We start from the raw sequence: 26,441 nt of genomic DNA on the forward strand, positions 1-26,441 counted from the left end.
AGAGAGCAGGGACTTGGGCAGCCGGGTTCTGAGTCTCCCAGCTAAAGCCCGCCTGCCTTGCTCCCTGGGACAGCGTCCTCAGCACTGGGTCTCCTGCTGGCCCTGTACTCCTTCTGGTCCTCTCTGTCTTCATTCCCACGGGGAAATGTAGGGCGTGGGACAGCACCAGATAAGAGGACGGGGCGGCTAGATTGTTGTCTTGTGTTCACATATCTAGAAATTCTTTTCTGACAGATAAGTGAAGATTTGGAGAAGCTGTGACTTGATTCCCTGAAGTTACTTTTTATCTTCTTTCCTTTCTTCCGTTTCCTAGTCCCATCAAAGATGAAAGGAAAGATGGTTGATACAGGATCCTAAAAATGTTTTGTGTTGAGATTTTTATCTGGAAGTTTCAGAAGTTACTTTCATGTGACAATCAAGTAATTTCAGACATAGTTTGGTGGCAACGACTGACAGGCTTTTAAAATCAGCGTTTTACAAAGCACCAACTGGAAGTATAATGTTAAGAGCCAAGGCCGCCGATTTCCAGGTTAACAATCAGTGAGGTAGATTGACCTCCCCCACTAGTCCTCAGCTGAACCAGTCACAGCCCTTTGTGTCCTCTAGAACAGCAGGAATGTGAGTGTCACTGGACTTGAGTTTCTTCCCGCTAGTGCCAGATGGCAAGCTGTGACATCAGTGAGCCAAAGAAGGCCTCTGCCTTGTTCCTGAGTTTGCTCGTTTCTTCACTATGGGCTGAGACGTGTTAGCTCAAAAGGCCGTTGGCATCAAATTCAAATTTTTACACATCCAGTTATTTTTTAAATAGCCAGACAAGTAGATTTTTAGCCATTTAGAGCCTGCCTGCTTTACATACCCCTCGAAGCCCAGCATCTGTTGGCCCTTGGTAAGATAGGGCCTTGTGGTTTGAAGACCCCAAGCTGCTCCTGTTCTTCGGAGTTCTCTGACCCAGAGGCTCCCTGCCATGCTTCTGAGTGACACCATCTAGACAGGGAAGCCCCCTCTCTGACCTGCTCTGCCCTGGGAGTTCCCTTGCCTTCCTCCTCTTCTGGACGCTGGCCCCCCTCCCGTTAAGCCTCTGGACAGTCTCATGCAGCCCTGTCCAAACACCACCCAGTAAGACCTGGATGTTACTATCTCTCATGGGCATATATTTTTCCTAAATCAGCCCCCCAAATCCCTCAAACAAATCCCCTACATAAGGATGCCTAGCACAACCAAGATTTCAAGAAAGCTAGTGTGTGAACCTTCAGAACTAAAATCGACCCATGTCACCCTACGTCTGGAGAAGATCTTTTGGAGAAAGGGCCTTCATCCTTTCTCTGTCCACATTTTGGATACCGAGTAGTTGTGTATGTTTAGAGTTTGTACGCTGGTTAAACCTGGTTTTGTGTATATTTGCCTTCCCTGTTTAAATATGTTAGTAGGAATAAGTAGGAAACTCTTTCAGATTGCAAAGATCAGAGCAATGTTTAGATTTTAATAAAAATAATTCTAATGCCTGTAATTTATCGAGCACTTACTATGTGTCAGACAATGTGTTATTTTATTTAACGCATTGTTTTATTTAATCATCACAGTAACCAATGAGGTTGGTTCTTTTATTTATTTACACTTAATGGATGTGGAAAGTGGGCTCAGAGAGATTAATTGTCTCGCTTAGAGTCACACCAGTGATGGCAGAGCTCAGATATGAACCCAGTTTGTTAGATGCCTGCCGCTGGTGACCTGCTCTTACACATTCCTCCTCAAATAAACAGGAGGGTTTTCTGTAAGGACACAGAGGGGAAGTAAGTAAACAGTCTCAGCAGGCAAAGCGCCATGCCTCAGGAGGAGAGGAAGAGATTCCTCAACAGTTAGGATTCAGCAGCGTTGTCTGAGGTCATACAGCATCTCTACAAACCTGGTTCCCCTGGGGCACCGTGCAGATAACTGAGCCCCACCCCCAACTCTGCCCTCCCCTCCCCCGTCTGCCTCCCAGCCTCCTCTTATTTTTCTCCCCTTGCCTTCCATTTCCCTCATGATTTCAATTGTTTGTGACTTCTTATGGCTTTTTTCCTCTATGTATTTGTACTCTCTGCTTCTCCATCGCCTCTGGCCTCCAGATTCTCTGTGATTATCTTCCAGTTACACTCCCCGAGGTGCAGTAGATGACTGGGTTTGTCCATCCACTGGAGAGAACATCACCCCTGGGTGCCTCACCTCAAAGGCTCATGGCTCATGTCTTTCTTTGGATCAGACACCAGGGCCTGGATCAGTCAGCCAGAACCAGGAACCCAGATCATACTGCCAAACTATGGAAATTTTGTGTAAGGCCCCACAGGAGGGGCCTGTAAGTGGGACTTGAACATGTGTGCTTTTTAAAGGCACTGAAAGCCCCAAATCCTCATCAGACCTGTCTGAAAAAAAACAGATTTTCAAAAAGAATTTTAATGTGCCTTATGAATAACTTAAGATCATGTGATTAAAGTGTCAGCAAATAAAAATATTTGCTAAGGGTAGTTGCTAGTGACAAAAATGTCAATTGTGAAATGTACACATACCTGGGGAAATTCAAGCATATTTTTGTTTATTCATGGCTTCCCATGTCCTTGATTAGGGCATAAAATGGAAACAAACTGTTATTTACAACAATAGAGTTAGGCACAACATTTAATTGGTTTTCTTATTATTCTCTTATATTTATTGTAAACATTTGTGAGTGTCGTAAGAAGGGAGAATGTTAAGCTTCCATACGTTATCTATTAGGTTATGATAGACCTGCGGACATTTCTCTGTTAGTCCTTTAGCATCTTATCACTCATAGGGTAGCAGATACCCAATAATCAGCTTTGCCTAATTACTCAGCACTGATGCCAATTGAGAAGAAAGTGCTAATTGAGGAATATTCTATAGGCATAGAGTCAAGAATGCTAATTTTGATGTTTTATGCCTTAATGTCAGCTTCTCTGGGTCAAAACAATGCATTACCATTCCAGGATCTTGTATATTTCCCTTTACAGGTTATGTTAGCTGCACCTTTTACCAACACAAATATAAATATTCAGGAAAAAATAAAATTCAACAAAAATTTTCGACTTGTTTTCAGTTTGTCTTTTTTTGAGAGAGTCCGAGTTCTGGGTTTGACGTCCTAATCAACATCTAATTTAGACCTATTTTAATCTTTCTACTTAGTATGTCAGGCTGTGTAACCCTAATTAAATTGATGAAAGACTGCAAAACAAAATGAAGGAGCTTATGAAAACCGAGCGTTAATCCCTTCTGTGAGCTTCTACGTTAGTAGTTGCGTTTTAGAAGTGCCGTTCTTGTCCTAACAGCTCTTGAGCACACTGAGTCTAGAGGGAGTAAATGCTTCATTCTCACTGTCCCTCAGCTGGCTAGTGGCTTAGCACTGTACAACTAGAAGCTAGTAGCACTTCGATACTTTCAAAATTTGTGTAAGTCATAAATCAGAGTTACAAAGTTGCTTTTATATATGACTTGTGAATTTAATCTCATTGTTATTCTACACACACACACACCCCTAGACACATACACGCACACGAAGTCTTGTGTGCTTTGCGAAGTCTTGTGTGCTTTGACGTGGTAAATCATCTCCAGAGGTGAGCAACTGTTGGAATCCAGTAACAATTTGGCTGATCCTCTTCATTTCACAGATTTCTGGAGAAATCACTGTTGATGCTCCATACAGGACATTTTGACCACGTCGTTTCCTTTTTCTTTTCTAAACTTAACTCATAGAAATCCCATGGGGTGAGGAACCCATTTTGAGAAGTGTGTCACAGCAGCTTTTGAGATACAGGCAGATAAGCAATTAGTGTCAGATTTTGCCTTGAAGGAAAAAAAGATAAGAAAAGTTAATATATACTACAGAGGTAACTCAAGGAGGTTCTGTACTAGTGGCACATTGTGTAAGTGAACAGTTTTGAGAAAGCGACAGCCTTCTATGGGAGAGCTTTATGCTGTCTTTGAGTCATTAATAGTATACGGCACTGGTTTCCATTCAGCCTTGGAGCTGAAGCAAATCATCATAGCAGTTTTTCTCTGTTCTTGCTTTAGGTACATTCCAAAAGCTTTTGAATTTATAAAGTATCTTTGGAAATGTACAGGAATGAAGAGTTTACCACATATCGTACATTTAATGGGAAAACACAAATCAAATTCAGATGTAATCTCAAGGTGGTTTTGTACCTAGTGTTCGTGTCCCTAGTCTTTTCAGAGGCTCGTTAGTTTCTACTTCTGTGATGTGACTTTAATTGGTTTCAATCAGGTTTAAAATTCAATAGGTACACGATTATTCGCCATATGCCAGGCAGTGTGCCAGGTGCCATCACACAGGCCTTGCTCTTGTAGTCCTTACACACACCCTGGGAGGAATTTTGATCCCACTTTTTCTATGACTCATCCATGATTATGTGACTAACTGGTGGTATTGGGATTATAAATCAGGTTATTTTCCCTTCAAATCTCTTATACTTTTCAATAAAATTAATTTGTAAGGAGAAAGTCTTCAAAACACTAAACACATTTCATCGATTGTTAGAAGATCAACAATCTGATTCACCAAAGGAAGCTTCTGTTTTTGACTCATTAAAGGAAGCTGATGTAGTGTGGGACTGATGCGACTGACTTTGGAGCCTCAGCGAGGAACCTGGCTCCTCAGCTGTGGAGAAATATCTTAATTTTGAGTCTCAGCTTTTTCATCTTCTGAGTCTCAGTTTCTTCATCTACCAAATAATGATAATACACCTCATTTCATCGGTTGTAATGAGAAATGAACACAAAACTGAATATAGAGCATTTAGCAGAGTACCTAGCAGATAGTACAGATTTTTGATAGCTAGGATTAGTAGCAATAGTAGTGAGAAAGAAGGTAATATACAAATTGATTAAATAAAAATGTTCACTATGTATTTATCAGGGACATTTGAAGACTTTCTTATTAATAAAGTTGTATTGATTTTGCTCTAGATTTTTAGTGATAAACAGCCTTTATGTAATATTTATAGCTTTATGTGGTGCTTTTTAAGATATTTTAAAATATGGAGCCAAATTAGAATATTTCCAAATTATGTCCATATTTTAATTACTATTTCTAATGGATTGGGAATAGTGGCATGAATAAATTCTAGACAGCTGAGGAGTCCTCAACACTTCTTAAAAAATGTATGCAAAAATAATTATCTGCAGTATACTCTTGGAGTCATTGAAAATAATTTGCACAACTATTATACAGTAGTTATACAACTATTTTGATAAGCTCTTAGAGAATAATTTTTCCCCTTGAAAATCGTTCACTTTCTACTACAGTTAATATCTAGCACAAAAGATCAGAACTTTGTCTATGAACCAAAAGAAATTGGTTTTCACTGTATGTAGATAAATTAATTTTGTTAAAATTAACAACATTTTAAAATGTATACAACTACTTTATGGGAGTTTTGGACTTTAAAAACATTTTTGGTACAAGGAGTCTAGGATGGTAATATACAGAGTCAATCTTCAGTTACATAGGTATACACAGATATATATATACAGTTAAATATTAATTTTATTAAAATAGGCTGAAGTTTTCCAAAATCTCTTTATACCCATAGAGTTTCTTTTTTCCATCTCCTATAGATACTTAAAAATACTTCTCCATATTGACTTGGTCAAGATACATCAAAGTGTTTAAAGTGGTAACCTTGGATATTTGTCTATATACTAAGTACAGAGAACCTTATGCAAAAATGTGAATTTTAAATATAGAGTTATTGCAGATTTAATGTCAATAGGATGAAATAGGTGTAAGAATGGTTCATCCTTTTATGATAAGCTAAATTTCTGTTGCTGGGAACTGACTTTTGAAAATGATATGTATATTAAATAGGGCTAAATGGAGTCAGGAAAGTAAAATCTCCATTTGTAAGCATAAAGGGACGGTGTGCATTTGTGTGTTATGTGTGTGTTCTAGCTTATTCATACCATCGTCACTTTTAATTAATCATCATCCTTTTCACTAAGCAGTGACTTTTAATGTTCTAACTTTTAGGTCTTCAATATATGCTCTATTTTGAAGCAAAAACATCCCAACTTCAAATTATAATCCTATTTTCATTTCCTTTCTCAGATGATGAAACATGCTTGGAATAATTATAAACGTTACGCCTGGGGGCAAAATGAACTGAAGCCTGTATCAAAAGAAGGCCATTCAAGTAGTTTGTTTGGTGAGTAGCATGTACTTTGGTTCTTTAGTGACAGTAACTCCTCTTCAATCGCCTGAACTTGTGGGTGGTGGAGAAAGTTTGTGTGACCCTCCAGGCTGTGTTGCTAGGAAACTTGCACACCTGATGGAGTTGTCTGCAGGGAATGTGCATAGCGTGTCCTTCAGACAGAGCACTGGCTGCACATTAGAACCACCTGTGTCCCTTGAAAAAATACTGATGCCTGGGGCACACTTCCAAAGATTCTTGTTTAATGGCTATGGATGCAGCATCATGATTTTTAGCTCCCATGTGGTACCTAGCAGAGGAGCATTTGCTGGCTGCATTAACTGCTTCCTGTCAGGTGAAAGCTGTGTCTTTATCCATAAGCTGGCCAAGGCAGCCAGCCGTGGTGACCTTCACTGTATTTTAGTGACTCTCAACTTTGGCTCTAAATTTCTCCTGTTTGTGCCATGGGAGAGAAAGTGAGGATGGATTAGGCCAGTTATTTGAACTCCCGTTTATCCTCTTTGGCATGCTCTTATTGCGTTTGGTCTCTCGGCATCCCTCTGCGATTGGTTCTCTGGGTGTTACACAACATTCCCATTGTGGAGGTGAGGAAGCTAAATATCAGAAGTGGTAGGTGGATTCCTTGGGTCACAGAGCTACCCAGTGCCCTTCCCACTGTACTCAATTCGGTTTTAACTCCCGTAGTTTTGTCTGTAACAGGATGAAGGGGAGGGAGTCTTATTCTAATGCTTCTGAATTCACCATAGAAAAGGTGACTTTCTATACTTCAACTGAAGGTGTTAAATAGTATCAAATCATAAAACAAATAGCAGTATCATCTGACAGTATGTGCCACATGCCATTTGTGCATCTTCTCATTTAACCTCATTATTTTATGCATTTTATACATGAGAAAAATGAAGCTGAGAGAATAGCTTGCCCTGTGTTAGCCACCTATTAACTGGCTGAGCTGGGATCTGAACCCAGGTGTGGCTCAGGTCAGAGTCTGCTCCTAATCGCCACACTGTGCTTTTCCACTTATTTAGGACCTTCCTTGAGTTTGGCTCTTTCTCCAGCACTGGTGTTAATAGACACTATACAAGTCTTTGCAAAGTTCATGGCCTAGTGCAGAAGACATATGTGTAGACAGTGAATTATCAAAGCACTGGGTAGCTCAATAGATGCTCATACGAAGTTCTGAAGAACCGTAGGCTCTCCGGTAGGGAGAAGGGCATTGCAAGAACAGTTAGGGAGAGCTGGAAGAGTGGGGAAAAGGCTGGTTGGTCTAGTATAGTGACACACTTCAGAGATGAAGAGAGCCTGAACCTGCTGTAGTGGCAGTTCAACTGATTTCAGATGTTTCTGAAGTCATCTTCTGGGGATACAGTGACCAGTTAACATAAGTGATGAAAAGTAGGAATTGAAGAGAGAAACTCAGCAACTTCACACAGACTCAGAGACCTTAAATTTATTGTTTACTGTAATTTAAAAAAATTTAACTACACTTTTGTTTTTATCTCTATGAAAGTTGTTCATACCATTAAGAAAGCAGTTATGTGTAGATTTTGCCATAATCTTTATCAGAGAGTTTATTTAGTTCTCTGTTAATACAGTGGTGGTTTTTAATTTATTATTAAGCATTAAAAACATACTAGAATTCTTAGTATGGACTGTGGAGATGAACAAGACATGACTTCTCTGTTCTAAGGAAGTTTACAGACTGAAAGGAGATGCATATAAGTAGTTAAAATAAAAGTAAAAAGTAATGAGTGTAAGAGCATGTGAAGTCTTCCTGTTGAGGGAGTTCAGAGAAAATAATTCAGAGTCAGGACTGGCTAGGAGGGTGTGAGGGGAGGGGAGGATCTGTCAGGGTGCAAAGAGGGGGTAGAATTCCATTTTAGAGTATTGGTTTCTTAGCACTATCACTAGACAATCTTAGATCTAATTATATTTAGACAGTTTTGCATAGGTACACTTTGATATAATTACATTAAAATTAATATGTGTGTTGCTCCTTGTTTCAGGCCTGTTTTTTTTTTTTCCTTGCTAGAGAATGCAATCACAAATGAGATTTCTGAGGGATTTATTTTCTGCAACTCAGAAGAGACTCTAAAGATTAGTGTACCAATCTATAGCCTGTGATAATTTTTGGTTTGGTTTTGATGCAGCTTTTATGTTTTCTTTCACTGAAAGAATTTCAGGGCGTGTTCAGGATTCGTGTTTACTGATAAATTTGATATTACCCTCTCTCTTTCCAAGATATGGTCAATTAGCATGTATGTATCTGTCAAAAGTATTTTATTGAGTAAATGTTTTCCTGATATTTTCAGGTAATTTCAAAGGAGCAACAATAGTAGATGCTCTGGATACACTTTTTATTATGGAAATGAAAGATGAATTTGAAGAGGCAAAATCATGGGTTGAAGAAAATCTAAATTTTGATGTGGTAAGTTAAGCAAAAGCTGTTAATTCAGTTCTTAAATCTCAGCTAACATGGGCAAATTCTGTTGTGGGGCAGATTATTGTACCCTAAGAGAAACAAATAATGCAGTTTTAAATAGTGTCATACTATAGTCTTAACTTGCCCTCTCTCACTTTGCAAATACATGTCTTTGTTTTTTTGGCAATAAGAGTAAGGAATAACTGAATCACCATGCTGTACACCAGGAACTAACACAACATTGTAAAACAATTATACTTCAATAATAAAAAAAAAAGAATAAGGAAAAAGAAAATAATATTTATCAAGACCTACATGTGCCAAGTATTCTTGTTCAAGTCCCACAACAACCCTGTGAGACGGGTATTGTTTTCACACCTTTACAGATTACAAGACCGGTAAGATTTTCACAGCTTTCTAGCCTAGAAATCAGAGCCTCAGAGGCTTATCCAGACCACACAGCTCGTTGTGTGTCAGAGCTGTGAGCCTAGCACAGGTCTGTGTGGCTCCAGTGCTCCGTGGTGCGTTATTATGACGTTGTTAAATTAACATTTGTTAACTGGCGCACAGGGTGCCAGATGGTGAGCTGCAGTTCAATGGAAGGCCACAAGAGGAATTGAAATAGAGAAGTTTATTATTTACAGGCCCCAAGAAGGTACACGACTCACCTCCAAGGGTCACACAGGGAGGTCACGGCAGAGCACAGACAGAGACAGGACCTGGGGCACATGCCTTTATTAGGGTGGGTGGAGTGCTTTGGGGTTCCAAAGCTAAGACAAAATTGGTCGATTCAAACTAAAAAGAGCTAGGTTTTGGTAAGCTCTGCAGTGGTCTTTTCTAAGAGGTGCACAAAGGGATGGGCCTAGGAGGTGGAGGTCCTCCTCCTAGGACCACAAGGAGGAGTCATATTAGGAACTGACATTTGCTTGTGACTCTGCGGACTGTTGTCAAGGGCACAGTCTTGCATTTAAGGCTCCTGCAGGCCACTTGGCCAAACAAAATGGTTGCTGAGGCCGTAATATTATGAAGCACTCTCCACATGCATCCAGTTGCAGCTGCAACCACTTCCCCATAAAGAAGGCGCTAAGCTATGTTAATTATATACCCTTATCAGTATAAATTTTTGTCAACATATATTGGAAATTTTTTTTTAAATTTTACTTATGTATTATCATTTTTAACAAACCTCAAAGCCTATTATACACCAATGAAAATTTCAGAATTAAGGATAGTGGACTCTTCTAATACATCTTGATAATTTTGACTTGGGAGGACTACAGCTTGTCAGAGCTAATCTAATTCCATCATCATTGCTCATCGTAATGAGGTTGACAAAGAGCTTGTTTCAAGAAAAGTGTTGGCCCTGCTGTGTTTTAGTCATTCACTTATGTTTGCATTATTGGTATTATTTTTAATCTGAGATTACTTTGCAGAAATCCTTGTAAGCCTCTCGTCTATCTGGTAAGCATTTGATAATATCTGTAAAAACCCATGATCAAGCACAAGAAACTTGCTGTAAGTTGAGAATGGACCAAGAGTGCTTCCCTGATGCTCCCTCTGCTTTGTGGAGCTCTTGTTCTTCTACAGACCAAGGGAAGACACCAGTGTCATTCAGAATATTCAGGAAGAGCATATAAAGCTGAGTCTTTGTCCTATCCTTTTGGATTAAAAAATATATAAAAGTTCTAATATTTTGTTCCTACTCCCCTAATTAATTGCCGTGTATACCCATTTTGGAGAGCACTGCCTTAACAGACAAGCAGATGAATCTATGTCTAATCTGCCTTATAACTGAATTTAGATTGTAAATGAGACAGTATTCCAGTATAAAAGGACCTTGGAGATTGAGATGTTCAGTCTTTTTATTTCAAACATGAGAAGACAGGCCCAAGGAGTGGGTGATTTGCTAAGGTTCTACAGCCCTTTGGTTGGATATGACCTGTGGATAATATTGGGTATTACCAATAGAACTGAGTGTGAAAAATTAAAGGCAATGGGAAAAAATTTATGTTTCTTTTTGAGGGTTTATTCTTTCTTCATAATACCTCTGACCTGCCTCATTATATATAAGAGAATCCTTGTTATTTGTAAGAAAATCCAGCTACACACCAGTAAGTAATTATGGACTTGTCTTTTGCTGCGTGGAGGGTAGAAAACAGAGACTATGTTGCCTCCTCCACCCCCTCTTCTGGGAAGGGTAGGCGAATGGAAACTAGATTCCTTCAGGATCCCATGTTGAAAGACAGGAAAGTAGACTTCAGTGACACTAGACCTGAATAGTGTCCAGGTCCTTTGTTTGATGATTATAGCCTTGCTGCCCTGACTCCTGCCCCCCGCCCCCCGAATACTGCAACAGTTCTTTGCTTTCATGACCAGTGGTAGTTTGAAAAACTCTGGAATCATTTATTTAAAAGGACCAAGCACAAAGGCCTCTCAAGGTGATGAACAGGGTGACAGAAGGCAGTTGGCATGGTCTCAACCATGACCAGGTGTCGTGAATGTGTTCCGTGGACCGTGGGGACCTGTGAGGAAGCAGTGGGAACCTAATAGGGGATATCAGACTGTGTAGAAAGAAGAAGAGCAAATTCTTTGGCTTCCTTACTTGTAAGATAAAGGGATTGGACTGCTGTTGAGTGATTGCTAAGATACTGAGCTTTGTTTCCTCATTTATTTAAAATTGTATTTTTGTATTTTTATAAGATTTTTATCAATTAGTTGACAGATGTGTAAAATATCATTTTAGAACTATTATTGATCATCTTGGGCTATACCCTCTAAAATATACTTTTAAAAGTCATAGTCACAGGTCTCAAATATCTGTTTATTAGATTCTTCCTAATGTGAGAGATCTTAAAACATTTCTTGCAGTTGTCTCTTTGGATATTGCCATATTTTCCTTTAAAATATAGAAGTTTATCAATAACATCCAAATGATAGTACTTTCCATATTAAAATTAATAACAAATATAAATTCAGGACAGCTACATTGATTTACTCTTGTAATCATTTTAAAGTTCTTCATCTTACAGTTTTCCAATTGATTTTATTATATCCCATATGAGAATTTGTCTTATATTCACTCATTCTACCCAGAGATTCAAGTGATTATGTTAACAATTACACAGTTTTCCTTCTGAAAACACTGAAAAATTTTTTCCATTTATCTGGAGGAAGGAAAAATTGGAAAAACTTAAGCAAAGAGAGAGAAAACATTTTTATGGATAATATGTAGTATCATTTCATTGTGGGTAAATTATTGCTTGTTTTCAAATTAACACTTTTTCCTGATAAAGTATTTTAATTGACAGAGGGTATTGCAAAAAAAAAAAAATTAATGCATCCAAATTTATTGCAAGGGAAAAATAAGAATGAAACTGAAATAGAACCATTGTTGTTAAGAGTTGGTTTATCCTGTGGTGCTCCTATTAGCAAATCTTACCGTCAAAAATAAATTTGTTTATATGTGAAATACTCAATTTGCATCACTTAAAGGTGTAAAGTAAATGTTTTTTATTGGCTCACACTGTCATTAACTAAAACTCATTTTCTTTTAATTAAGGCATAGCAAGTTGATTGAATTTGCATATTTGGTTCAAAGTTCAAATGGATTTAATAACTGGTGTAAAACAAATCACTGGGATAATGTGTAGGATCAATGGCTTCAGGTGGAGCTTTGTATTTATTTCAAGTATCTGTAGGGGCACGTAAGTTTGGGCAGAAAATTCTAAGAGTAGACTCCAGTGGATGAGTTTTCTGGTTTTAATTCAAAGTAATCGTGGGACAAAGACTCTAATAAAACAGATCCTTGGTTATTCATTACTCATTCATTAACTCATGCATGTATTAATTATTCACTAAATACCTTTTTATTGTCAGGTACTTACCCACATGGAGTTTATAGTCCAACAGGAAAAGTAGTCAGATTGCCTAGCTAGGGCCAGGTTTTTTTAAGGAATGAAGAAAGGACAAAGGAAATTACTGTTTATGGAATACTGATGCCAACTATTATGCTAGGTGATTTTTTTCATAGATTATCTGGTTTAGTCTTTGTGATGACAATACAGGTTAAGTGGTATTTTCCTTATTTTTTTAGATGAAGAGGTAGTTAACTAATTGGCCCAAAATCATACACCAATTAAGAGCTGTGATTTGAACAAGGTCTGACTAACTCAACGACCCTGTTTTTATTGGAGAGGAAGTACAGAGTTGAGAAATGCATAGGCAGCCAGAGAATTTGAGTCTTCCAAGGTTAGGCATGTAATCTTAACATCAATTAATGTACTCATTAGGGTACGTTGTTCTGTAGGTATTCAATACATATGAATTAAATGATTGAGAAGTTGTTATCTTGACCTGCTTCCTGACAAACTGTGCTAGACTCAGCTAGAAGACAAGCTGACAGGGTGCAAGGGTAGCTGTATTGTGTCATTTTTTTATATAGTTAGAAATGATCTGGAGTCAAGTGCAATTGATCTACTTGTTTTTACCTAACTTACTTCCGGAACAGATTTGTGGTAGCTTCTGATACAGGAAGATCATTAATATAAGGACAAATGATCAAAAATTACATATTTGGGTGTTTCCAAATTCAGTCCCAAACTTTCTCCTCTTTACTGTCACTTAAAAATAGTATTAATTACCTAGATTCTTACATGAGAAATGTTGGAAACTACCTTCCATGAAACATTTTATAGAATATGTAGAAATTTTCTCCAGATAAGATAGCTAAAGCTATATTAAAATTATCATTAAGCATTTTTCTTCATTGAGGTAAACTGATATCTCTGTATGAGAGGCTGAGCTTTGAGAGTGACAAGGGATAGATGGTGAGCTTGCTCCAGACACTAGGAACACAATGAGACTGATCTTTGGCAAGTGCCTGGATTGTGCTTTTGATTGTAATGAACACTGTATGTTTTAGATAACAGAGGTATTGGTGGCAAAACTAAATTTACTTTTTTAAGATCCTGTTTACTGTCTCATCCAATTGGAGTGCCATCCTGCTTTTTAGAAAAATAAGCTGTAGGATTCCCTATCCAAGGGATGTAAATTGACCTCAAGAAGTGACTTTGGATCTCCTCAAATGCCTGAATGAGTTCTTGGCTTAGTCCAGAGCTCCATGCCAAGGAGCATGAAAGAAGTGACTTTTGCCTTAGTATTGTTCTTGCAAAAGGTCTGCTTTAGAGCAGCATTGCAACCTGATGGTGCAGATAACTAAGTTAATTATCCTGTCCAATGGAATTATGTAGTATTTTCCCTTTGAATGCTAGTTGGAGTCTGCCAAGGTTGATGATTTGGGTTTTAGCTCTAAGGATACTGAGCTGTTTCCTCTGATTGTAATTACTGATGGATTGGACTTCTACTTGAGGGCTCCCTGGACCTGCATAGTAAAACCAACCTATTGACAGAGAGAAGATGGTGATTTGCCTAACTTTGTGGCCCAGAGAACTTACACTTTGTTCATCTGAAGAGGTTTATCATGTTACTTAAATATGAAATTAAAAATTGCCAAGACATAGGTTATTCTAAGCTACACTGTTTAATATTGTGATTTAACCTGTTAAAAGGAGTTTTAATCCTCAAAATGTTAGTACAACACACACTCTGAAGTACCATTTTTAAATAAATGTGTACGCTAAGCCTAAACATAGGCAGATCTCATAGGCAGTTACCTGTCTTTGATGAATGACAAGTCCTGTGTTGTTTCCAGTGGTTCTCAGTAAGGGAAAGCATAGTTATCACGTGTGTTAGTAGCAGAGCAGTTATTAATAAACATAGCTATTGCACTGAGTTGTAGTGGGGCAGTTGTTATTAATGCTTGCTTATTCCTCACCTGTAGTTCATTGAGTAGAAAGCTAAGAGGAAGACTGGAGGAGTAGCTAGCAAAGAAGTATTCTCTGAATTCAGGGCTCAGAGAATTTACCCTTAAAAAAAAAAAAAAAACAACTCTCAGAATTGGGATCAAACACTCAGAATAGGATTAAGATATTTCTGAAAATAAAATTTCTTTTCCAAGAAGTCTTTTTCAGTTTGATGCTATCAGTCAGGTCTGTCATGCTGTGTGGAATCTTAAGAATTAAGGAGAGTCCCTTAAACTTGATGCAAGTTTGATTCTAAACAATTATCGTAAGGCCTGAGGGTTCAAGGAAACAATATATCCATTCTTCAAGGAAACCTTGTGCCTTTGTAGTTCCTCAGTCAAAAAGAAGCTGTGGCTGAATCTGTTCCACAACCTAAATTTGTTATTTTAATGGTCAAGCCTGGTATTTCACTTACTAAAATGTATTACTTAATAGATAATTTTGGTGAATAAGTTGCCTATAAAAAAAACCTAATAAATTTCTCTGAGTTATTGAAAATACTATCTTGTCTAGTAGAAGAAGGTTGGTCTTTTAGGTACTCAGGTTGAAACAGGTTGACGTGTTCACTTTCCCTCTTGTCCGGATACAGTTAGATTCTTCATGCCCATGAGCTCATGAAGGGTGCCTTCCCAGTAGAAAGATGGAGAATGATGTTAAAGATTGTGGGAGGGAGCCATACACAATGGTTTATTGAATTAAATTCTTTTTTCCATTTTAGCCATCTTTAATCCTATATCTCATAATTTTACATACAGGTATAGTAAATGAGACAACAGCAGTACTAAGGAAAGGGACAAACTTAAGGTGGAAATTATCAGTCTAAGACACCCAAGACAATATGAGCGATTAGTACTGAGGCCTAGTCTTTTCATGATTTCACAATACTCACCTCTTGACTTTAGATGTAAACTTCACTATACCATACTATGTGTGATTCTGGTCAAGTATGTTCTTTGATTCAAATGCTGTTGGTGAAGGAAAGTCAAAAATGAAAGAGCAATATCTCCAATCTACGTTGTTTTGTTGGGAGACCTTTAACCCAAAAATGTCCAACTTCCCCTTGCTCATCAGTTGTGATATTGATTAACAGATGTGTGCAATTTAAATAGAAGTCTGGATCTACTTTCCAAACTGGCACTCTATATATACTGAAACTATATAGTAGAAGCCGCAGACTACAGTGGGTCATATTCCTGGGATGCAACTTTACATAAAGATTTAAAGAACTTAATTTCACTTTAAAACAAACACAGATTAAGAAGACTATACAATTCACATTGTTAGGATAAGTCACACAAGATTTTAGAGTTGCAGGCTGTTTGGGGTTCCCGTCCGTTACATATTATCCTCTTCCTGCCCTAATCCCTCTTCTGTCATTAGAGTAGGTCACTGGAAAAGTTTTAGAACATCTTAAAAGATCCTGCATGAATATTAATAGGATGAATATCTTCATTTGAATTTAGTAAGTTTATGGAAATCAGAATCAAAAGTTTATAAAAATGGCCTAAAATTCTCAGATTGTAGGAACTCACTTTTGAAAATCCAGGTATCACATAAAGCATATCAAGCCCAAAAAGAGGTTTGGTCAGGATACTGTATTTCAAAAGAGGATTCTGAGAAACATGACTCCCATGAGGGTCAGAGAAGATATATCAGTTTGCATTATAGAATTTATAATATTATGATTCTGGAGTGTCTGATTTTCCAGTAACCCCTGTGGAAGCTAGGCCTTATTAGCTAATGGAAGCTGAGCTTCTGTGCAATATTAATGTCAGCAGCTCTTCACTGAGGGCTTTACCTGTGCCACGCACTGTTCACAGTACTTATGTTCTTGTAAGGAATGCATTGTCCCTGTTTAAAAATGAGAAATCAGGTCTCAGAATACGTGACTTGGCTGGGACCTCACAATCTGCCGGCTTCTGAACCAGCTCTTCCTGACTCTAGGGGGCTGTTTTTATGGTCTGCCGCCCCCAGTTTAGCCAACCAATTTCTTACGTTTTTATTTGCTTAGTTCTTTTCATCTAAGGATCTGTAAACAGGGACCTAAAGTGTCTAAATTTCAGTCTTCTGACCTAAAACATAATATAGCCCAGAAAGTTAAGAGCTATCAAATTAAGGTTTCTGAATAATTTAGATTTAACTTTGAAAAGAAGAAAAGAGAAAAAATTACATGTTGGGAATTGAAATGTAGTTTTGCTTTTCAAAGGAAGGTAGATATGATGACCACTGAGCACGACCAACGATGATGTGACATTCCTGAGCAAGATTCTTAAAGACAAGGACACAGCAATCACTGCATGGATTTATTAACAAGCCAGATGTGCTTTTTGGACAGGCTCACCAGACTATTAGATCCATGAAATTCAAAAGACAAAGCACCTGACTTTGAGCATGGCGCACTTGGCAAAATCATCTCCCAATATCTTACAGACAGAGCAAGATAAATATAACTTAGGTTCTATCTAGAATATATTGCTGGATCAATAACTGGTTGAACAACTATACCCAATGGGTGACTGACATCTTGCTGAAGATACTTTTAGGGTGGTGTCTGACATGGCTCAGTCTTCTACCTTGCAATAATTTTTATCAGATGTCCATATAAAAGTCCTGATTATCCAAAGTTTTCCTAGGAGGAAAAGAATACCTATCAAATGGACTGAAAGCCAGAATAAGAATATGAAATCATCTTAACAGACTTCAGTAGGCAGAAATGTGGAAGACTGTTCTTAGGTTTAAAAACTGAAAAACACAAGTACAAATTGAGAGTGGTATGATTTGTGGGTTTAAATTTATTAGATTTTATTATTAGACTTTGTTATCTTTAGACATAAGAAGTATAGCTATGTGAACCAAAATAAACTAACAATTTCCTTCCTTTTTCCTTATCAGTAATTTTGTGGAATATTAAAGCTTTTACCAATATTTGTACAATACTGAGAGTGGTACACCTCACAGATAAATTGCACCTATAAAAATGCTTTTAATCAAATTATACTATGTTCATGTTATAGATTATGAAATACAATTAAACAAACTCACCAGAGTCTTATATTATGATGCTTTTGCCTAATACTGGCCCAATAATTCTCTTTCCTAAGTAATTTTCATAATCTTCCTTTTTTTAAGAATTTTTTGAAAACGTTTTTTAACTTTAACAATTACTTAGCTTTATACCTTTTTAGAGAGAGCATGTAGAAATTAAATGAAAATATATCTCCTTTTTTTTCTTCTGGAATTGTTTTCTCCCACTAAAATGTAGACTCCATGAGCTTGAGGACCTTATGAGTCTTCATTGCCATGTTCCTAGAACCTAGGATAGTTCCTGGCACATAGTAGTTGCTCAATAAATGTTTGTTAAAGGAAATAATAGCTCAGATGATTTTGACTAAGCTCATCAGCTGGATATTGACTCCATATAGTGTAGTTTGCTGTTTGCCTCTGTGATTTCAGTGAATGGCTTTATTTTAGACAAAAGTGAACAATTATTGAGTAGGCCCAATGAACAAGAAAAGAAGTTAACTAAAGCTTGCAGTGTACCTAACATCTATTGTGGATTACACGTACTAAACAGAATGTAGGAAAAATCCCATGTAGTAGTCAAATGTTGTAAAATAATAAAAAGTATTGACAATAATCACTAATTATATGCCTCAATTTCTGGCCATTAATAAAGGGACTTGATACATTATCATGTGAGGTGATACAGGAGTCAGGATAAGAGAGCCCTAGGCCAGGAATCCGAGTACTCAAGTTTAAATCCTGATTCAACCACATATTAGTTGTCTGACCTTAAAAAAGCCAAAGTAACCCCTATAAATCTCAGTTTCTCCATTTGTAAAATGGACATAAGAATAGTCATCATTTTACAGGGTTGGTATCAGGATTAAAAAGACATAGTCCATGTGAAGAGATTAGCACAGGATATAGCACTTTGTAATAATAACATAAACAAGCTATTATGGTGTAAATAAGAGCAGTTTTAGCAAGGTGCAACACATTTTTATCTCTTTTGTGCAGAGATGAACTTTCTTCTCAGAGAGACGTGACCATCCTAGGCCACAGACAACATTTGGGAACCAGCGCTAGAACCCAACTCCTCCAACTTGAAATCCTGTTTGTTTTGTTCTTTTGAGGGGTGGGGTGTTATTAGGTTTGTTTGTTTATCTTAACGGAGGCAGTAGGGATCGAACCCAGGACCTCGTGTATGCTAGGCATGCTGTCTACCACTGAGCTATATACCTTCCTCCCTTCAAGCCCTGTTTGCGTTCTAGCTGTGCTCCTTTAACATGATATGAGAAGAATCCTAGAATAATTTTGAACTACCAGCCAAAGTATAAAGAGTCTGAATGGCCCTTCAGGAAGAAAAACATGCAAATGAGTAAAAGAACACAAATAGAAAAATAGAATGTCCTGGGTCTATTGCACCTGCATTGAGAATATTGAATAGTGTATCTGCTGTTGAATAGAGGGAGGAAATAACTTTATTTTAGAAATATTTTTATTATTTATTTTAAAAGTCAAAATGATTTTATCTATCTACATGTATTTTTGGCACTTAAAAGACAGGGCTTTTTGCTCTTGTGTATAAATTTCTCTGGGCAAACACTTAAGATTGAACAAAATTTAAATATTTAATGCAACTTTATTATGATGTTTTTCTCGTTTGTGTACTACCATATGTATGTGAATTGCCTTTATTTTGTTTCCACAGAATGCTGAAGTTTCTGTTTTTGAAGTAAATATACGCTTTGTTGGTGGACTACTCTCAGCCTACTATCTGTCGGGAGAAGAGGTAAGATGAAAAGCAGCATATGGGAAGTATAAAGTGTCTTAAAATTATATTTTCTGGGTAAAATATGTCTTTTGCAGCATCCATTAAATTTTCACATTTCAGTAGGCCACTAGCATACACTAAATTTCTTATAATATCTACTAATTATATGAGCACACTGGGAAAGTCTGGCAGAACATGTTGTCAGGAAGTGTTTAGCAATGCCTTTAAAAAACCCTGGCTCCGTTATGTTATGTGTGGTGTGATTACAACTACAAATTATATATGCCTGTGGACAGAGTAAAGAGGCTTAGTACAGTGGCAGGCTTGTGGATAAATCTGTTTCTTTAAATACTATTTTAATGTTAGTAAAATGTTCACTTAATAAAAAGTTTTTAAAGTTAAGAAAGCTTGGCAAGTGAGATACAAAAATTACAGTGTTTTAAGAAGTTGAGGGGGTAAGGGAGATACCCAGCTTCCCAGCGAGAAGTCCGTAGGCCGGTATCCCTGTGTACAGTGCTGCCCTGGGTTGAGGCCTAATTAATGATCCACTGCTCAGAGCAAAGCAGGAGTGCCTTTAGTTGATAGATTAAGAAGGGGTTTTTGTATCGTGCTCACGAAGAGCACGGATTCTATTTTCTTGAAAAGTTTTGGACAACTTTATGAATGACAACCTCAGTGTCCACTAAGAGTCACTGGACTGGGCCTCACCTTTCATGTCGACAGTGTTAAAAGCTGACATCAAGAAGAACAGTCCTGTATTTCAATTGCGTATCGATCAGATTTGTGTTAGCCGCAACACTCTGGCTAGGGGAGGAGTGGAGCTTACCTGGTGTAGTAGTTTATGCATTTCTACGCTCCTTCAGACAAATTTAAGCAGAACAATAAATGTTTAATGAGAAAGGCTGTTTTACTTTGTTTCTGTCTCTCAGGTACTTTCCTAGTCATAACAAAACAGCCTGCACAATCTTAACATTCTCTCTCTGCTTAGATTTTATTCTACCTCATAGATTTTAAAAGTCCGTAGATGGCTTCTCTATTCCCCATATCTGTCCTGTTTATGTGTTAAATTCTGTTCCTCATTATCCCTCTTATTCCCTTAAACCTGGGAATCCATATTTTTAAGAACTCATACTTAAAATTAACCACTGTTTTTTCTAACTAAAAAAACTGCTTTTAGAGTACTTGTCTTTGAGTATTCAGTGCCTGCGTATTCCCCCTGTTTTTGACATGGCATGCTTAAGATGACCTTGATTTTAACTTTCTTCATCAGTTCCGTGGGAGTGAGACAATTTGGACGAATTAAGGATGCTTCATTCTGTATCTGGGCTCAGATAGGGTAATGGAGCGTACAAAGAGAAACAATTACGTATTTCTTCTAAATATACATCATATTTAATTAAGATACTTTTTTCACTCATAACAATGCCTTAAGTTTATATGCAAGTGTTTATTTCTATATGTGTGTATGCTTATTATAGGCATATATATTTATATACTTATAAAAATATAATACCTACAGATATTATAGTTTATTGGTAAAATCATTTGCCTAAGATCTTGTAAGGGTATTTTTAAATTCTATACTTAGCTAACTTTAGTAAGCAAAGGACTGCAAAAACACCTTCACTGAAAATAATTATTCTTTTAGTACATTTGCTTTGTCCTTATCCCTGAGCAAAACATTGTTTTTATTATATCTAGATTTTCTTTATTTTAATTTAATAAAAATTACTTTAGATATTTCCTTTTTTATATACTTTCCTATGTTTCTGTAGAATATGTGTTAATTTTGGTTCTTAAGGATTCATCTTCTCAGCTTTGTTTTTGCTAACTATTCCCTAAATGTTGCACAGTTGGGTTGTTCCTAGTATTTCTGTATTTTGAATAATATAGTTATAACCAGCCAGTTAATGTGTTTATTCTCTAAATTGGGATTGCCAGGTGGGAAATGATCAGTATTAGACTATTTTACCATCATCTCCTGTTTCTTCCTCCCAGTTATCTCATCACTGTCAGTTGCCTTTCATTTGACCAGTGCACTCAGGAGACTGGCTTTCAGGAATGTGATTGAGGAGAATTATTTTACCCCAGGTCTGTGCCTAAGCTATTTGTCTCCATATCACAGTAAAAAATTAGGCAGTCATTTAATAGAAAGAACATCAACATGGCCAAATTATGAATTAGTTGGTTTCAGATTGTTGAGAAAGTTCTATACTGCATACTCTTCTATGTGGATCAAGATATTTACTAAGACAGTCTAGGAAAATTCATCTTCCTAAATTATCTCACAGAGGGGCTACTAAATCATCATAATTTAACATTCTCTTTTCATCTCTGTGGCTCAGGAGTATTCTGAGAACATCTTATAAATCACCATCAGAAGTATATAAGTCCACATTGGTATAAGCTCAAGATTCTTAAGTTTATATTGCAAAAACAGAAGAGGAAATACCACTGATTTGTGTTACATGCTTCAGGAAAATTACAAGTAGAAACACTGAATAATAATCAAGAATGTCAGTGGAACTCTATCTAACTCACGCTACCTAACTGTCTAATGAAGCCTACCAAAAGAACAATAGAAACGTGAAATACTTGTTGACAAACACTTTGATTACAGGGACATATTCAAAAACTTAAAATGTCCTAACTCAGTTAAAATATTTTGTCATGTTATTTTTTTTAAAGTCAATCCACAAGACTTCCAGAGTCTAAATAAGAAATGCAAACAACCATAGGAATTACAAACAGATGGGATAGAAATAAGATGAATACTAAATACTAAATGATCAGTATTAAAATAAAGAGATAGTATTGCTCTATTATAAGTTCGAGGGAAACTAAAATCCTCATTGGAGATATAGTGAATAGCAGTACCTAGAATATCATTATCCATTATGTTCTACAGCTCACTAGTTTCTTGAGATATGGCAGGATAAATCTGTATCTGTATACGTACTAAAAATAAATCCAGAAAAAGCTACATCCTGCATTCTTTCTTAGAAATTCACAATTCACAGAAAAAGAAACTGATTTTATTTATCCCTATGTCTTCCATACTTACTTCCTCTCTTATGTTTTTAATGTAACATCCGCTAACACTGAGTTACAAATATAGTTTCCCAGAACAAATTTTGGAAAATGCCACTGTAGCATAAGAAAAATCAAAGCAAAAATGATATTGAAAATTGGCAAATGCAAAACAGGACATCACAAAGGAAGATGATGCACGTAGAAGGTAGCATGTATGAAATTACCATGGATTATTATTTGTTTTATGACAGAAAGCAGTGGCTATGTTGAGCAGAAAGAGAGTGTAATGGAATATAGTGACACTACAGACTCATAGAGAAGGCTGAGGAACAAGTTAGAACTAACACTCTCAAGTTGCCACAGAGGATCTGCAGCTCAATAGTCACTCTGGGACATCCTAGGATTAATAATAAATATGCACTATTTTTTCTAACCTTGTAAGGACACAAAGTCCCAGAAGAAAGAGGTCAGTTGGCAATTTTGGTTACATGTGGCGCCTTGACAGTCTTGGGAAATGAAAGAGAGGATATGATAGAAGAAGTCTTCCACAGACTTTGAATTCGGTATCCTATGCAGACCGAGTATAGATAATTCCTGAACAGGAAATTGAGACCCTTTTAGAAGAGTAAGAAGAAAAGATGTTTGGGGGGGATCAAAAAAAAGACATAATTCCACTATGGTGAATAAGGGTGTCAGAGGAAATAGACAAACTGTATGGAAACTGATAATTTAATGAAATGCTTGGGAAAGATTTTTCTGATTCGAAAAACTGCTTTATTCCATAAATTGAGAACATTTAGAACTGCCAAGATATTTAATCCTTAATGGAAACGCTCGATTAGTATGTTTTAAGTATGTAAACTAGAAAAACAAAAAGTCAACTCATAAAAGCTAAAAAGATTAAAGAATGAGCTTTCAATGAAAAAAGGTAACAAGGGTACCTGATCCAAAACTGTGGAAATATATATAATGGATTCTTACATTAGATCATTTTACTCTGCCGAGATAGCCTGCATTTTGAAGGTAGCAAAAGAATGCTTTTTCCCAAATCCACCAAAAGAAACCCACTGCTCCAGACACATCAGTACAAAAGATTGCTGAAGGACTTACCTGAAAAAGAGAAGTAGCTAATGCCACTAATTTTAAGACTATCAAGGGGAAGACATGGAGGAAGGGGATGGAATTGTGGGTTAGGGAGGAGAGAGGTTAGACTGAGCGTGTGAATGTGATGGTAGAAAGATCTCTTTTCTTTCTTGTCATAGGATTCAGACATTTGTGGGTGCTTAGGAGGCTGGACGTCAACTTTGTAGAGTTTGTTTAGTGATGAATAATCATACAAGTGTTTAGAAATCTCATAGAAAATTAGGATGCACTGGTGGGGTTACCTTTCAAACTCAGTGTCTGCCACAGTCCACTAAAAAGAATAGTCATTTCCCAGAACATCTATCTGTCACGTGCCTTATTCTGTAAGGAAGCTAAGGTGAGTTAAAGAAAATGTACATAATTCAGAGCTGTGGAAAACAGCATAAAGACAATACTAAAGTCACATAACAAATAGCTGTTAGAGCAACGAGGCTCTGGGCAGAAAGTTATCGTCAGGTTTCCTGAAGGCCAGAGTGAAAAGGGGAGAGAGCTAATAGTCATTTAGTTTTAGTACTTTTATGAACACTAAAAATTTGATAACATAAAATCACCCACATATAATATTACCTATATACAGACTAAATTTTCCATAAAACACGTGATCAATTGGAGTAAACAAGAAAAAAACAATACAGTTGGATCCACCAGGAATATTTTTGCACCTCTAATCCTGCTTAAATTGTAAACACTGGGCTCAAATATATCCCTCTCTCTCAAATATATGGAAGGTAGTCTAGTTACGGTCTCTTAAAAAGTCGGTTTGAATCCAGAAAGCAGAGAGATCAAGAAAGGGCATATTTGGAAAACAAAAAGGTCAGATTTTGAGTAATACAGCTATAAAAGAGAGGCTTGATTGAAATAATGGCGCAATGAAACAGAAAAATGAAGTAATCAAATTCTTAACCAATATTTACTATGTGCTACAGATAATGAAAATTTTTCAGTAAATATATATATAGTATGTATGTATGTATACAATGTTACAATCAAAATATAATATTGGAAGTATGTGACACATATTTTAAAATGGTGAAACCACATGAAGACTTTTAAATAATCCCTTAAATAACTAGATCAGGGAATTGATCTAAAATACTAAAATAGACTACTTAGCAAATAGCTGAAGTTTTGCTTAGAGAAATACATGTTTCTAAATGTCTATATTATAAAAAATTACTGTTTGGTGAACTAGGTTTATATTTTATTAATTAGAAAAAAAAATCAAGAAAAAAAGTAATAATAAAAATAAGAACATAAATAGATTATAAAATTAGAAAAAGGGCTGGACTTACCAAGCTTCTCCCTCCTCATCAATATTCTTACTGAGATGAATTTTCTGGGAAAGAATTTGGCAACAGGAAGAACTGTAGTATTAAGTATTCATCTATTAAGTGACCAGGGGTTGACGAGGAGGAGTTTGAGGGGCCCCCTCAGCAGGAAAACGCTCACAGGTGTGGGTTTGGGAGAAACTACGGTGACATGGCGTTCGTCAGGTTGGGCCACGTCACAGAGAAGCAGTGAGGGCCACGTCCACAGACGCAGTCACGGCTGGGAGAGGTTCAGTAGATGTTGCTTGCATTCCTACCACCTACTAGACATAGTTCTTTGCCTTGAGATGCACCTGAGAATAAAATCACCTCAAATCCCTGCCTGTGGAGCTTGTCTGTTAGTGAGGAAACGTAACTCTCATAAACCAAAGCTGGGAAACTTGAACAGACCTGCATGAAAACAAGGTTTGTGTTTTGGTTTATTTTGTTTTGAGTATCGCAGGATAATAAGCAATCAGAACTGGTTTAGAGATAGACACCTGTCACACCTGACCTTCGTACTCCCAGCGTCTTCCCTTGTTAGTCACTCTCCACTTGAACACTGAAGACGTATTGTGCCCCACAGCCCTTCTTGGAAACCTCCACCGGTCCCTGTGGCCTTAAAAGTTGAGTCTTTTGACTTTGTCCACAAAAGCTTTATAATCTGGCCTCAGATTACATTCTCTGGATTTGTCCCTTACACACCTTCCTCTGTAACTACAGTGGGCTTTTTCCGCAAAATACACCAAGCACATCTGCATGCTTTTTATTTCCCTCTGCCTAGACTGGCTCTCACCTGCTCCTTCCAACTCCCCCAGCCTAGATATGGCCCCTCTGTGGGGCCCTCCCCTGACTGCACTGCCCCCTCCTCCTTCGAGGAGGAGCCAGGCACCTGCTTCCTCCCCTGCACTCTCTGGGGTTGTTGCTGTTACAGTTCCTTGTATATGGATGGGTCTGGGGTCATCTTACCTCCTCACTCCACTTTCCCCAGTAGCATTTGTGCAGCTTAAAAGTAAGGTTTAAGTTTCTTCTGTTTTTTTCTTTTTTTTTTAATCCCTTTACTTAGCACTGCATGCCTGGCACTAGAAAATAGTTAAGTGCTTGTTGACTAAACCTTTATGAGGTTTCCTGTGACCTTTATTTTTTAAAACTCCAGTAGAAATTTTCTCCAATAACTTCCAAGTAAAATCTTAACACTGATAACAAATAGACAGCTGTCCAGGAAGGCTTGAGGTAGAGTGTGGGGACAAAGAGAATGCAGAAAGGTGATTGCAAACATACAGGATCTCTAACCTCCTCTATAACCCCCTCTACAAATCCACCCTCTTCCCCACCGCAGCCCTCTCTGCACTAATCCTGGCAGAACATCTTTTCATCTGTTCTGCATATACCAGTTCTCCAAAAGAGTTTTGAAAACCAGTGAGCTAGAGACTATCCAAATTGAAATCATTACCAAATATGGTAGTTTGTTTATTTTGAATTTTTAAAATAGAATTTACATCTGAACATTTTGTGAAATTTTAAACCTAAGAAGAAAATATAAAAGGTAAATGGGAAAGAGATTCTACAATGTAGAATTAATTTGAGGAAACTATCCAGCTAAAACTTTCTAAATGGTTTAATGATATATTTATGCTAATTTTCTAGAAAGAAACAATTTTAATCATATTAATTAAATGATGTTGA

General features: G+C 37.1%; 1 protein-coding gene across 1 annotated transcript in view; it reads left to right on the forward strand.

Annotated features, from left to right (window-relative positions):
* The window catches only part of MAN1A1 (mannosidase alpha class 1A member 1), a 151,457-nt gene that overhangs the window by 32,350 nt on the left and 92,666 nt on the right, over positions 1–26,441 (forward strand). Inside the window, exons 3-5 of the mRNA XM_064486733.1 lie at positions 6,113–6,209; positions 8,525–8,640; positions 19,210–19,290. Coding sequence (XP_064342803.1) covers positions 6,113–6,209; positions 8,525–8,640; positions 19,210–19,290 — 294 coding nt within the window. The remainder of the gene's footprint in view (positions 1–6,112; positions 6,210–8,524; positions 8,641–19,209; positions 19,291–26,441) is intronic.

Source organism: Camelus dromedarius, chromosome 6 (genome assembly GCF_036321535.1).
Source record: "Camelus dromedarius isolate mCamDro1 chromosome 6, mCamDro1.pat, whole genome shotgun sequence".
NCBI lineage: Eukaryota > Metazoa > Chordata > Mammalia > Artiodactyla > Camelidae > Camelus > Camelus dromedarius.